The sequence below is a fragment of the Cetorhinus maximus genome, chromosome 1, assembly GCF_964194155.1.
Source record: "Cetorhinus maximus chromosome 1, sCetMax3.hap1.1, whole genome shotgun sequence".
Taxonomy (NCBI): Eukaryota; Metazoa; Chordata; class Chondrichthyes; order Lamniformes; family Cetorhinidae; genus Cetorhinus; species Cetorhinus maximus.
Genome location: NC_135879.1, coordinates 31008646 through 31022874, shown reverse-complemented (window position 1 = coordinate 31022874; position 14229 = coordinate 31008646). Strand labels below are relative to the sequence as shown.

The 14229-nt window shown below is 39.7% G+C and overlaps 1 protein-coding gene across 1 annotated transcript in view; it reads left to right on the top strand.

The window, feature by feature from the left end:
• pgrmc2 (progesterone receptor membrane component 2) overlaps window positions 1-14229 on the top strand; it is a 66212-nt gene that overhangs the window by 29707 nt on the left and 22276 nt on the right. Inside the window, exon 2 of the mRNA XM_078539497.1 lies at window positions 8611-8766. Within this exon, the coding sequence (XP_078395623.1) occupies window positions 8611-8766 (156 nt within the window). The remainder of the gene's footprint in view (window positions 1-8610; window positions 8767-14229) is intronic.

Sequence of the window (14229 nt, the reverse complement as noted above, 5' to 3'; positions counted from 1 at the left end):
AATGGTTTCATGGTCATCATCAGACTTTTAATTCCAGGTTTTATTTTATTGAATTCAAATTTCACCATCTGCCATGGTGGGATTCAAACCCAGGTCCCCAGAACTAGTGAAAATACCACTGTGCCACCGCCTCCCCAAGGATTAATTAAGGATAGTGCTTAATAATGGATTCCAGCATTTTCCTTCAGGCTAACTGGATCTAGTTTCTTTTGTTCTCTCTCTTCCTTCTTGAATAGCAGTGTTATATTTGCAACCTTCCAATCCCCTGGGACTGTTCCAGAATCTAGTAATTTTTGGCAGATCACATTCAATTCATTCACTATCTCTACAGTTTCCACTTTTAAAACCTGAGTATGTGTTCATAAGGGCTTTTTTAAAGACAAGTTGTGCTTAACTCACTTTATTTAGTATTTTGATGAAGGAACAGAGAGGCAGGGTTGATGTATATATCACTTCCAAAAGCTGTTTGATAAAGACAACATAATAGACCTGCCAGCAAAATTGAAACTTATGAAATAAAAGGGGCAACATGGGTAAGAAGTTGGTGGGTGACAGAAAACAGATTAGTGGAGAATGGTTGGTTTTTTGGACTGGAGGGGTCGGTATTAGGGCCACTACTTTTCATGATGCCTCCTGTATATTAATAACTTAGATTGGGGTATACTGTATGCGATTTCAAAATTTGCAGATGACACAAATTTTGGAAGTATTGTGAACTGAAGAGTTTTGAGAAGACGTAGGCTGGTGTAAAGGGTTTACGCATGGCAGATGAAATTTAACGCAGAGAAGTGCAAAATGATTTGTTTTGGAAAGAAGAAAGGCAATATAAGTTAAAGGGTACAATTCTAAAGGGAGTGCAGGAACAGAGAGAACTCAAGCTAGATGTGCATAAATCATTATGGTGGCAGGGCAGTTTGAGAAAACGGTTTAAAAAGCACTCAGGATCCTGGGCTTTATAAATAGAGGTATAGCGTACAAACACAAGGAAGTTATGATGAACTTTTATACTCCAGAGGTGGACCATTGTGTCCAATCCTAGGCACCACACTTCAGGGAGAATGTGAAGGATTGAGAGGGTGTAGAAAAGATTTACGCAAATGGTTCTAGGGATGAGGGACTTTAGTTAGATGGATAGGTTGGAGGAGCTGGAGTTGTTCTCGTTTGAGCACAAAAGATTGAAAGGAGATTTGATAGAAGTGTTCAAAATCATGAGGGATCTAAACAGAGTAGATAGAGAGAAACTGTTCACATCGGCAGTAAGGCCTAGAACCAGAACCTGATGTAGAATTGTCAGATTTAAGGTGATTGGCAAATGAACCAAAGGTCCCATGAGGAAACATTTTATTACTTAGTGCATTCCAGAACATAACTGTACACTGTCTGAAAGGGTGGCGGAGGCAGAGTCAATCATGGCTTTTAGAATGGAATTATTTAAGCACTTGAAGGGAGAAAACATTTTCAGGGTTATGGGAAAAGGGCAGAAGAATGGGATTAGCTGGCTTGCTTTTGCAGAGAGCTGGCATTTATTTGATGGGCCAACTGGCCTCCTTCTGTCCTGTGCTCATTCTGTGATTTTATAATTCAGGGCATGTGAACGAGGAAAATTGGGTAGAAATAAGTATGGGGGGCAGATAGTGTACAGGTTGTCAGTTGCCTGTTTTAAGTAGATCATTTTACTATTTAGGCTGGTGAAGGCAGCTGCCGGTAATTTTAGTCTGACCATGGAGTATTTCAATACCTCAAAAGGTGAAATGAATGATTAAGGCCAATCAAATAAGTGGAACAACAGCACAGGTAATTTTAGAGGAAATAAATGATTGACATCATGGGAGTGAATATTGCATTTAATACTTACCTGAAATTGTTATTAACCTGTGAATGAAGGTAAAGGGATGTTCATTTTCACCTTCCTTCGGTTTAAAAAATAGAATAAATTAAAATGCAATGAAGCCTTGATTCACAGAAAAGTTAGTTTAGGACAATTGGAGGAATTATCACAGGGCAAACAAAAGTGAAAAACCTCATTACGAATAGCAACAAAATGATTCCAAATTTTTTTTAAGCTATTTGTCAGTCTCCTGTGATGATGTATATGAGGAGTCAGGACCATGTGTAGTTCTGAGGTGAAGTGGGATTAGAGACTGTCGGCTAATTAGGGAAAGGCGCATAAATATATTTAATTCCCCATTTTAAAGTCATATTCTGTTCTTTATGCTGTTTGATTTGATAATAGGTCATACTTTGCTGTGAGCAATGAGCAAATGGCTGTTTGTCAGATTTGCACTTGTCCATGGACCTTTGGCCATCAGCCAAACAGTGCAGCACCCCTGCAGGGCATCTGGGACCTATGCAAGCAAGACAATCCATTGTGTGTTTCTTTAACCAGTCAAATTGAAAAATCGCTAATAGGCAGACTCCAAACCAAGATATGTTAGATAGAATAGTGAATACAATGTCAAATCGATCACAATGGTAGGAAAGAGAGCCTGAATTAAAAGAGAGAGATAAAATAGACTAAGAACCTTGGTTAAATTTTTGTATTTTTAAGAAATAACCAGCAATAAGTAAAAGATGAAGTAATGAGATTCTACACTTGTAAAAGTTAATTTTCAGTGCCAGAAAGATATTTGGCAGTAATTAAGATTTAGATGTTATTCGACTGGAATGGACAAACTCCTAACTTCTTGTCCCATTTTTAGACTGCATTTACCCTGCAAGTACAGGAATTCCACATGGATTAAGGCATTTGAACAGCAGCTAGGCAGCAAGATGCTATTTTCATGCAGCTCGGAGCAGTGCATCTCAGCTGCTTACATTTTTTTACAGTTAACCTGCATATGCATTAACCACAAGTTGCCATCAGATTTGCATGAGTCATTTGCTGTTATTTTCACAGCAAAGTCTGGCTCAATACCCATATTTACATGTAGGGGCAAGATTAAGAATTTTGCAGATGATAGAAATTGGCTGTGTGGTTGATAGTGAGAAAGAAATCTGTAGACTGCATGGATATATCAATGGACTGGTCAAGTGGGCAGAAAGATGGCAAGTGAAATTCAATGTGGAGAAATGTGAGGTAATGCATTTGTGGAGGAAACATAAGGTAAGAGAATACACAATGAATGGTAGAATATGGAGAAGTGTCAAGGAACAAAGGTACATTGGAGTGCATGTCCACAGACCCCTGAAGATAGGATAGGTAGATAAGGTGTGGTCAAGAAGGCACAGCAGATACTTTTCTTCATTAGTTGAGGCATAGAAAGTAAACAGGGAGGTTAACAATAAAACACGAGTTAGACATTCTGGTCACTGCATTACAGGAAAACTATGATTATACTAGAGAAGGTATGGAGGAGAAGAATGTTGGTAGGACTGGAGAATTTTAGCTATTAGGATTTGGATACGCTAGGGTTGTTTTCTTAGGAACAGAGGAGGCTGAGGGGAGATTTAATTGAGGTGTACAAAATTGAGGCCTATGTAGTGTTCCATTGGCAGAGAGGTCAACAACCAAGGGTCATAGATTTAAATTAATTGGTATAAGGATTAGAGGGGAGTTGAGAAAAAGTTCTTTCATGCAGGTTGTGGAAACCTAGAGCTCTCAGCCTGAAAAGATGGCAGCGACAGAAACTCATTGCATTGAAAAAGTACTCGGAAATGCACTTGAAGACCCATAAGCTACAAAGCTGTGGGCCAAGAACTAGAAGGTGGGTAGGCTGGGTAGCTTTTTTTCAGCCAGCACAGACAGATGGGCTGAATTGCCTCTTGTGCCATAAATTTCTATGGTCTGTAAGATTATATAAGACATTTAAAATTTTAGTACCATCATTGGAGGTAAAATGTACTATAGCATCACCAATTTATATAAGTACAAGCAGTTTCCATCATAAATGAGTATAAGAATCAGTAATGAGAAAAGTTGACGAATCAGTAATGAGAAAAGTTGACAAGTGTTTCATAGGATTTTTAATTGTTTTTGTATTTAAAACAAAATATACATATGAAATAGATTTAGTGCTCAATACCAGGCGATGGCATAGTGGTATTGTCATCGGACTGGTAATCCAGAGACCCAGGGTAATGCTCTGGGGACTCGGGTTCAAATCCCACCACAGCAGATGGTGGAATTTGAATTTAATAATTTAATAACTGGAATTAAAAGCCTAATGATGACCATGAAACCATTGTCAGTTGTTATAAAAACCCATTTGGTTCACTGATGTCGTTTAGGGAAGGAAATCTGCTGTCCTTACCTGGTCTGGTCTATGTGTGACTCCAGACCCACAGCAATGTGGTTGACTCTTAAAAAATGCCCTCTGAAGAAGGGCAATTAGGGATGGGCAATAAATGCCCAAAAGATTAAATTTTTCATGCCATTCTGTAGCAGGCTAGACAAATTGAAGATCTATTTAAACTGCCTTTATAATCTTCTAACTATGTTATTAAAAGGGCACTTAGATTGTAATGGACAAACTCTAACTTTTTGTGACAAATTTAGTCCGTATTTACCTTGCAAGCACCAGAATTTCATGTCAATCAAGTCATTTGCCAAAGGGCTAGGCAGAAAGATGCTATTTTCATGGGGCTCACGGTGGGGCAGTGCACCTTAGACAGTAGCTTACAGTTTTTCTCAGTTAACTGTGCATGCACACTCGCTGCATATTGCTGCTCTGTTTGCCTATGAATCACTCACCATTATTTTCACAGGAAAATCCAGCTCTTTGAAATGTAGGCAGCAGGATTACTCCTAAGAGTGTACTTGATTGTAGATATATACATCTCCCATTTGTGGGTGCACTGGTGAAAACCAGCCCAGGCTCCAGAACTGACTGCATGGCAGACCCTGAAGATAAAGGTCTGTGATTCTGAATGGAACTTGCTACCATGAGGAGTAGTTGAGATGACTGGCATAGATGCATTTAAGGCAAAACTGAATAGATACATGAGGGCGAAAGCATATGCTTCTATTCCTAAATGAAAGGGTGAGAGGAGGATCTGGACTGAATGGCCTGTTCCTATACTGTTAATACAATGTGAATGTAAAATAATCATTTTAGTTATGTAAATGTGGCAACTGATCCCATCACATTGAAGTATGGCCAAGTGTGCTCAGAGTGTGTTGCTTCAAGTTGGAGAATCAAAGCAGAGCAACAGGTGGACAGCTGTCCTACAACAGGATACAGGAAGAATGTATGTATATAAGCATACAGCTTTGAACTTTTTGGAAAACATGAATGTTATATTCAAAGATTATGCCTACATGGCACTTGGACCAGATACGAATCACTCTAAAATCCTCAAGGAGGTAGGTGAAGCACTGAATATTTTTTGGATTTGCATGTGTACAAGACTGTACATGTGGAATGGAGAATAACTTAAGTAATGCTATCAAGAAGAATGACGCATGAATCAGACAATGGTAAAATAATAACATGGTTAATGCAGAAGAGCAATTTTGGGATATTCATTTAAAGCCTGGAGGTAATAAGGTGCAATTGACATGATTTTAGAAGCATTTTATCATGCTGTACAAATCTTTTTGAATTCCTTCTGATGAGATAGCTAATTGAATTGCAATCATAGGCTGCCGACTGCTTCTAACTGACTTGGATTTTCAGAAGTTGAAGTCCAGCATGTAATGCTTTTAAGGAATAATTGAAGGTGGATTGGTTAGATGGATTGAAAACTAGATTGATGAACAAAATGAGAAAGTGGTAGATGATAAAAACTTTAAGATAATTAGCAAGTTGTGAGGAGACCAGTTTTGTTTTGTTTTAATACTGATGATGTTGAAGATAACAGCTCACTATGTTATAGAACTTAAGAGCAAGTTGCGGTCAGCTGGCAAGGGGAACCGGTTAATATTTGACTTTATTTGAATAAATTAAGTGGATCAACAAAGGAACAACTGACTTTAATATGGATAATAGGATCATTTATTTTGGGGAAAAATTGAATGCTAAATGTTCAAGAGCCTTGGCAAAAGTGGAATGTAACTTGGGTATGTATCCTTCTGAAAATAAAATTGTCACCATGAAGCTAAGTACAAAACAGTTGATTGTAGGTTGTTGCGAGTGCATTATTTTCCTGTAGCTGCATGTGCGTGGTTTTTAGGCCCTATCTTCCATTAGATGATTCATAGCATTTAATGAGAAGTCACTAGGATAATTCCTAAGACTTAAAACATTGTTATTAAAAGAAACTCAATTCAAAAGACAGAAGAAAGGGATTATCCATAATTTTAAAAAATGATAAAAAGAATGGATTAATATCTTGTATTATTGAAATCTATTACTGACCTTGAACACAAATATAAAAAAAAATCCCTGTGTGATTCTAACGGTTGGAATTCCACCACCTCACCTCCAACCAATCTATAGAATAGTAGCTGTGAAATAGACTGCAGTCATGATCAAATAATGCTATGTGAAACAATTCCTTTGGGGGAAAATCCTGAGTAATTGGTTAAGAATAGGATTGAAAGTGAATAAGTATAGAAAGTTAATCAAATATGTTATGGAAATGTTGTTTCTTTTGAATTCCCTGTCCCACTGCCACTATCTAACGTCATCTAGAAAAATAACTTCAAAAACTTATGATTATTCACCTCCCTCGAGGAAGATTTAGGTAGCTGAAAGTTGTAAGTGACCTATATTGAAATCAAAACTATTTCTCATGGGATGTGGGTGGCACTGGCAATGCTGCATTTATTGTCTATTCTGAGTTCCCCTGAAAAGGTGGTTTTTGCCTCTGAACTTTAGCAGCCCTTGTGTGATGGTGATGCCAAATGGTTGTTAGGCAGGGAATTCCAGGATATTGACCTCTGGTGATGAAAGAATGGTGCTGTATGCCCAATGCAGGACGATGTGCAACTTGGAAGAGAACTTCGAAGTGAATGTGTTCCAGCAACATTGCTAATCTTGTCTGCCCTGACAGTTGTTACAGGTTTAATATAAGTAACTTTTGCTTGCTGAATGTATCCCATAGATTGTACATCCTGTAGCCAGTATGTCGATGATGGAGGAGGTGGATAATGATCCTAAAGGCAAGGGCACCAGTCAAACACATTGCTCTGTCCTAGGTGGCATTGTGCTAATGGATTGTTATGGCTACACCTAGCATGTTGATTATTCCTACACCCACCTGACTTCAACTTTGTGGATGATGGGAGAAGCTTTGGGGGCTCAGGCAATGAGCCACATGTCGTAGAGTATTCAACTTATAGGCATGCCTTGCTATGGCTGGTCCAATTTAACTGTTGGTCAATAATGCACAAATGTTGTTGACCACTTGTCAGCCCGAACTAAATGTTATCCAAGCCCCCCTCCAGGTTGGCATAAGTTGCTTCATTATTAGAGAAGTTGTGATAGAGGTGAACAGTCCATTTCAGTTCTTAGGTGGAAGGTAATTGTTGAAGCAGCTGAAAATGGTTGGGCTGAACAAGCTTCACAGAGGAATTCGTGCAGTGATGTCCTGGATTTGTGATTGTCCTCTGGCAACCAATTTCACTCATTACATCATCAAAACACGTCTGCTGTGAAGGCACTTTTATGTTACAACTCTATGTAGATTGAGTCTTGGAAGAGTGATCTGTGAATGAATTCTGCATCACAAGTCTTAGGTATGCATGTTGGAGACTGGACAGATTTTGCTTGAGCCTGTACTAGGCATCCCATTAGTGTAGGCTGTTGAGGCCACGTGGACTTCCTTTAACCACAGGAATTTTTTTCATTGTATTGCTTGGATATTCTATTTTCTGAACTCACTTGGATATTTGCCCGTGTTTTAAGATTTTTTTTGTTCATTGTCTTTAATAACTTGCTTTGTTTTGGTGCTGAGCTTCAGTGTTGCTTTGTGAGCATGCTGAACCAGCTCAACATGTTTTGTAGATCAGTGCAGCAGCTTGTTACAGTGGCAGTTTGTTAGACCCATGGAAAATAAGTCTGCTTCTCTCGACTGTAATCGAAGGCTAAGGGCTTGGGACTTCAGAACTATTCGATTTCTATTCTCAGTCTTTTTATTTTTCAGGCTTTAAACCCAACCCAGGCCTGGTGACAAATTACTACTGATCTGCCATTTCCCTTTTAGATTCTTTTCAGCGATTGTGGTGGCATGGCCCTCCATCCTTGTTTCTCGATTGAAACTGTATTTCTACAAGGAATTGAGTCAATAGGCTTGTCTTTCTGTGTTCTATACTCCAATTAAATGGAGTAATAACGATATATTAATACTTTCCAGTTAACTGATCAAGTGAAATATTGAAATATTCAGGAAGGCCATCTAGGGATTTTGTAAAAATGAGTTCAAGGGGCAATTGGGTGTATTTCTGAGGAATGAAATGAAGGATTTCATGAGAAGGCATATGAGTAAGGTTGATTCCTTTAAAAAGGGAACAAGCTTGTTAAACCTAATGGCCATTCTATATTCCCAAATAGTTTCATGAGTAGCAACTTATTCATGTTAAATTGCCTAGAGGTATTACTTCTGATTAAATATTCTTGAATTTCTTTTGTCAATTGCTGTTTATAAAAGCTTGGGACAAAATCAATTATCAGTTGTCAGCTGCCAATTCAAGGAGTTTCTAATCTATTTCTGAAACTTTTTTTTAAACAGATGGTCCCTATGGCATATTTGCTGGCCGAGATGCCTCTAGAGGATTGGCTACTTTCTGTCTTGATAAAGAAGCTCTGAGGGATGAATTTGACGATCTGTCCGATTTAAATGCTGTACAGATGGAAAGTGTTAGAGAATGGGAGATGCAATTTATGGGTAAGTATTCAACATTCTGTTGAATGTTTGACATTCTGCAATTGATGCTGTTGAGGGAAGGCATATTGAGATGGTTGTATAGTAAAGGTTTTGTTAAAATCCCTATTTCCATTTCATTTGTACTGTTTTGTTCTAAATTCTAATATTCAAATTACATGTAATTTTTGGACTTCAAGAAAGAGAAATTATGAAAGCTTGGTCAAAGAGGGTCTTAAATTTGAAAAGGTTTAGGGAGGTAATTTAGAAGTGTGGGACCTAGATGGCAGAAGGCATAATCATCAAATAATAGGATGAAGGACTGCACAAAAAGCCAGACTTAGAGAGAATTTCAAGAGAGGAGACTTTAAGACTGGAGGGGGTTGCAGAGATTGGGAAGGGTTGAGACCATTAGGAATTTAAGCACTGTGATAAGAGTTTGAAATTTCAGCTGATGGGGGACTGATGGCCATAGTAGGGTATTGCGGACAGAGGTGAAGACTTGTAGCACAGAATATGAGCTGCAGATTGATGGATGAGCTGAAATTTAGAAGGTGGAGGCTGGGAGGCCAGCTTATTGGAATAAACTAACCTAGAGTTGACAAAAAGTATGGATGAAGATTTCAGCAACAAATGGACTGAGTTAAGGGCGGAGGGGGCAATGATATGGATGTAGAGGTAGGATGTCCCGGTCACGGAGAGAGTCAGCTCAGGAGCCCATCTTGAGATCAAGCAGGTCGCTGGGAGTAGAAACTGTCTGCTTCAACCTGATACAGTGGTTAAGTTGGGAACACCACCACCTGGAAGTTCCCCTCCAAGTCACTCACCACCCTGACTTGGAAATATATTGCCATTCCTTCACTGTCGCTGGGCCAAAATCCTGGAAGCACCTTCCTAACAGCACTGTGGGTGTACCTACAGCATATGGACTGCAGCAGTTCAAGAAGGCAGCTCATCACCACTTCCTCAAGGGCAACTAGGGATGGGCAAGAAATGCTGGCCCAGCCTGAAAAGCCTGTGAATGAATAAGAAAAAGATTGAATCAGGGCCATAAATGATGGCTTTGGTCGTAGAATCATAGAATCTTAATGGCATAGAAGGAGGCCAATCAGCCCATCGTGCCTGCACTGGCTCTCATCTTGGTGTTTAATTGGGAAAATTGTAACGCATTCAGAACTGGAGAAGCAGTCTGATGACAGAGGCAGTGGAGGGCTCGAGAAGTAATGGAGAGGTAGAATGGTGTGTCGTCATTGTCTGTGTCAGAATTGAATCTGTGTCTTTGGCTGATGTCACCAAAGGGCAGCATATAAATGAGGAAGGGGAGGGGGGCCAAGGATAAATAAATGCCAAGGAAATTTGATGATGGTGCATTGTTGGTATAGAAACACTTGGAAGTGTTCTAGCTAAGAATGGAACCAAACAAAATGTATTCCCACTGAACTGGACAGTGAAGGAGAAGAAGAGCATGTGGTCATGTGTGTCAAAGGCTGCAAGAAGGTCAAGGAGAGGTAGTACATCATGGTCACAGGCACAGAAAATATAATTTATGACTTTGATTAGGGCAGTTTATGTTGTTGCTTGAAGGAAACCTAGAGAGCTTCAAATAGTTATCAGAAAGTTGGGCATGGATCTGGGAGGCTATAACACGTTACAGAACTCGAAAGAGGAAAATGAAATTGAAAAGGGGACATAATTTGCAAGAAGAGGGGAATGAGTGTGGATTTTTTGAGTAGCTGGTGATGATGGCAATTTTAAAAGAGGCGAGCAGTACCTGAGGAGATGCAACTGTTTGCACTGGTAGCTAGCATGGGGGCCAGAAAAGGAAGTTGTGGTGAGTTCAGTAGGAATGGGGTTAAGGGAGCAGGAGGTGAACATTGGAGAAAGATGTAGGTTTATGGCTGGGGTGTAGAGAATCCTGGTGGAAGTTTGACTTGCCAGGAAAGTAGGAGAAAAGAGCATAAGATCACCTAAGTCTACATGATGAAAAAGTCCCTGAGCTCCTCCCACTTGCTTGAGGTGAAGACGGAGGGATTTATGGAAATGTTTGATAGTGGAGAAAAGCCATGATCTTCTCTTCATGATGATCCTGGAGTAGTGGATAGTAGGGTGGAACAAGATGAGGAGCTCAAAGGACAAGGTACCAGGCTATCATGTTTTTGCCCCAATAGGCTAAATGTATGTATTGGCATCCGCCCATCTCAGAAGATGATGGACTTCACCCAGGGCGTATGTTGCTTCTGTATTGAACATCATCTGTTGTGGCTGTGGAGACAAATTTGTGAATGGCAGCTTATTCCACAGCTGGCACAGATGAATAGTGTTGACCTGAGGTTGACTAATGTTTTTTCCTTCTGGTGGGCTTTCTTTTCTGCCATCTGGTCATTTCTTTTGTCCTCTGGCTTTTCCATGCCCTTCCTGATTGCTTTTCTCCAGGCATTCTGGTCAGCAGCAAGGACTTCCCAGGCATCAACTTGATTCCCGGTCAACTTGAAGTCTAGCTTGCAGACATCCTCGTATTGCAGCTGTGGACACCTGTTGGCCTCATGCCGAGACCAAGCTCGCCACAGCATGTCTTTAGGGATGTGGCTGTTACAATTTGGCTCACGTGACCAAGCCAGCAGAGTTGCTGCTGACACAACATGCTGGGTACCCCTGCACGTTGGTGATCTTTCATATTTGGCATTCTATCTTGTCAGGAGATGCCCAATATTCACCTTGGGCTTTTACAGGATAATCCATATCCAGACACCTTTTAAACAAGTTTGACAACTAGGAATTGTTGTTATGTGGCTTCATGCTTTCTAATCATACTATACAAACCACTGTTTACAGTGACTGAGATTAACTTTTAGAAGAGATGGGCAATAAGGAAAAAGAGAAGCAGCCCTGATAAAGATGGGATAAAGACAGGAGAAAGAAAGCATCTAAGCTCAGAAAATTAAGTTGAATCAGTTTGGGTGGAGCAAAGGAACAACAAGAAGCTGAAACCATTGAAAATTGCTTATTTTCCCCCTAACAGTAGTTGTCATGTAGGGCAGAATATCAATCAAGAAATTAGAGGTGCATGTAACAAGGGGACTTTAATCTTCATAAAGATTGAACAAGTTCATGGAATGTATACAAGTTTAGTTTTCTAGATCAATATACTGAGGAACCAACTAGAGAACAGGCTATTTTGGATCTTTTTTTAAAAAATTAAATCATTCTTGGGATGTGAGTGTCACTGGCAAGGTCAGCATTTGTTGCCTATCCCTAATTGCCCTTGAGAAGTTTGTGGTGAGCAGTATGAACTGCTATAGTGCATGTGGTGTAAGTATACCCGCAATGCTGTTGTGGGAGGAGAGGGGGTACTGGGGGCAGTGGTGGTTCCAGGCTTTTGACCCAACAATGGTGATGGAATGGCGATTTAGTTCCAAGTCAGGATGGTATGTGACTCGGAGGGGAACCTGCTGGGTTTGGTGTTTCCATATATCTGCTGCTCTTCTTGGTGGTAGCGGTTGTGGGTTTGGAGGTGCTGTTGAAGGAAACTTGGCTAGTTCTTGTAGATGGTACACAACTGTCCCACCAGTGGTGGTGGTGTGGGGGTGGGTGTGTGTATCTTTAAGATGGCGGATGGGGTGCCAATCATTTGGGCTGCATTGTCTCGGCTGGTGTTGAGCTTCTTGACTTTTGTTGGAGCTCCACTCATCTAAGCAAGTGGAGTGTGTTCCATCACTCTCTTGGCTTGGATCTTGCTGATGGTGACAGGCTATGGGGAGTAAAGAAGTGAGTTACTCACCACCTGTGCAATGACAGTGGGTTAATTAATAACTCTGCAGTAAAGGAGCTGACAGGGAAGCATCGCCATAATTGTATAGAATTGTACAATGAGTTTTCAGGTGATTAAATTAAGCCTGAAACTAGGATCTTAAATCTAAACAAAGCAGACTACATAATCACAAGGATAAGTTGGCTAGGGTAGATTGGGAAACTACATTAAAAGATGATGGTAGACAAACAGTAGCTAGCATTTAAAGATTTGGTACATAATTTGCTTCAAATATACATTCCATTAATGCACAAAAACACCACAGCAATCATCTCTGGCAGTATTAGATCAAAGGAGAACATTTATAATATTGCCAAAAAACAGTAGCAACCCTGAAGATTGGGCAGATTTAGAATTTGACAAAGGAGGACCAAGAAACTGATGAGGAAAGAAAATGAGAGCAGGCTAGCAAGAGACGTAAAAACAGATTGTAAAAGTTTCTGTAAGCATGTAAGTAGGAAAAAAATTAAAGTAAAAGGGCCCATTAAAGGCAGAGAGGGGTGAAATTATAATGGACGATAAAGAAACGGCACCAGATATTTAACAAATACTTTGTATCTGCCTTCTTGGTAGAAGATGCAAAATAAATTCTGGAAATAATGGAGAACCAAGGGTCTAGCAAGAATGAGGAACTTGAAGTGATTATTAGAAAAGCAATAGTACTGGAGAAATTAATAGGACTAAGTAACAACAAATTCCCAGGGAAGGACACACTTGCCCTAGGGAGACTGAAACAAAGGTTCACTAGACTGGTTCCTGGGATGAGGGGATTGTTCTGTTGGGAGAGATTGAATAAACTAGTTCTATATTCCCAAGAGTTTAGAAGAATGGGGTGTGACCTAATTGAAACATGTAAGATTCATAAGGGGCTTTACAGGTTAGGTGCTGAGATGATGTTTCCTCCGGCTGGGGAATCTCGAACACTGGGTCCGCCATTTAGGATTGAGATGAGAAATTTATTCATCCAAAGGAGTGTGAACTTTTGGAATTCCCTACCCCTAGAGGATTGTGGATGTTTAGATGTTGAGTATATTCAAGTCAGATGTTGATAGATTTTTGGTGCCGGGGAATTGAGGGACACAGGGTAGTGCAGAAAGGTGGAGTTGAGTAAAAGATTAGCCATAATCTTGCTGAATGATGGAGTAGGCTTAAAAGGGACAAATAGTCCACTCCATCACTTACTAATGTACTTATTTCTGGTATAGATTCATAGGAGGACTCTTCAAGAAAAGTTGGAAGTTCTAACTTGGTTCTAACCTGTTTATGCTGATAAAAGCTAGAACTTAAAGTTCCAATGACTTTTTGACCATTTATAGTGTTGGTAACTTCTTGCTAATGTGAAAATACTCTGACATATTCTGGTTATTTTTAATTAATACATAAAACAATCCATTATGTTATCTTATAAATTGTGTAATCTTCTTTAATATGCCTGCTTGACACTATCATTGCTTTTCTCACGACGTGTTGGGTTAGGACAGCTGAGAAAATGTGAGATAGTATATGTAAGTCTTTTGATCATCTCTTGATTTGGCTCTGTTCATAGAACAAACCATTTCTGTCCTTGAAGGTTACTGGCCCGTTAATGCTGTGCTTCTATTGTAGGTTCTTAGGTTTAAAGTGTGTAATTGTCTACTGCTGACAAAAATGTATAATAAGGCTATTAGCATTTTTAGGAT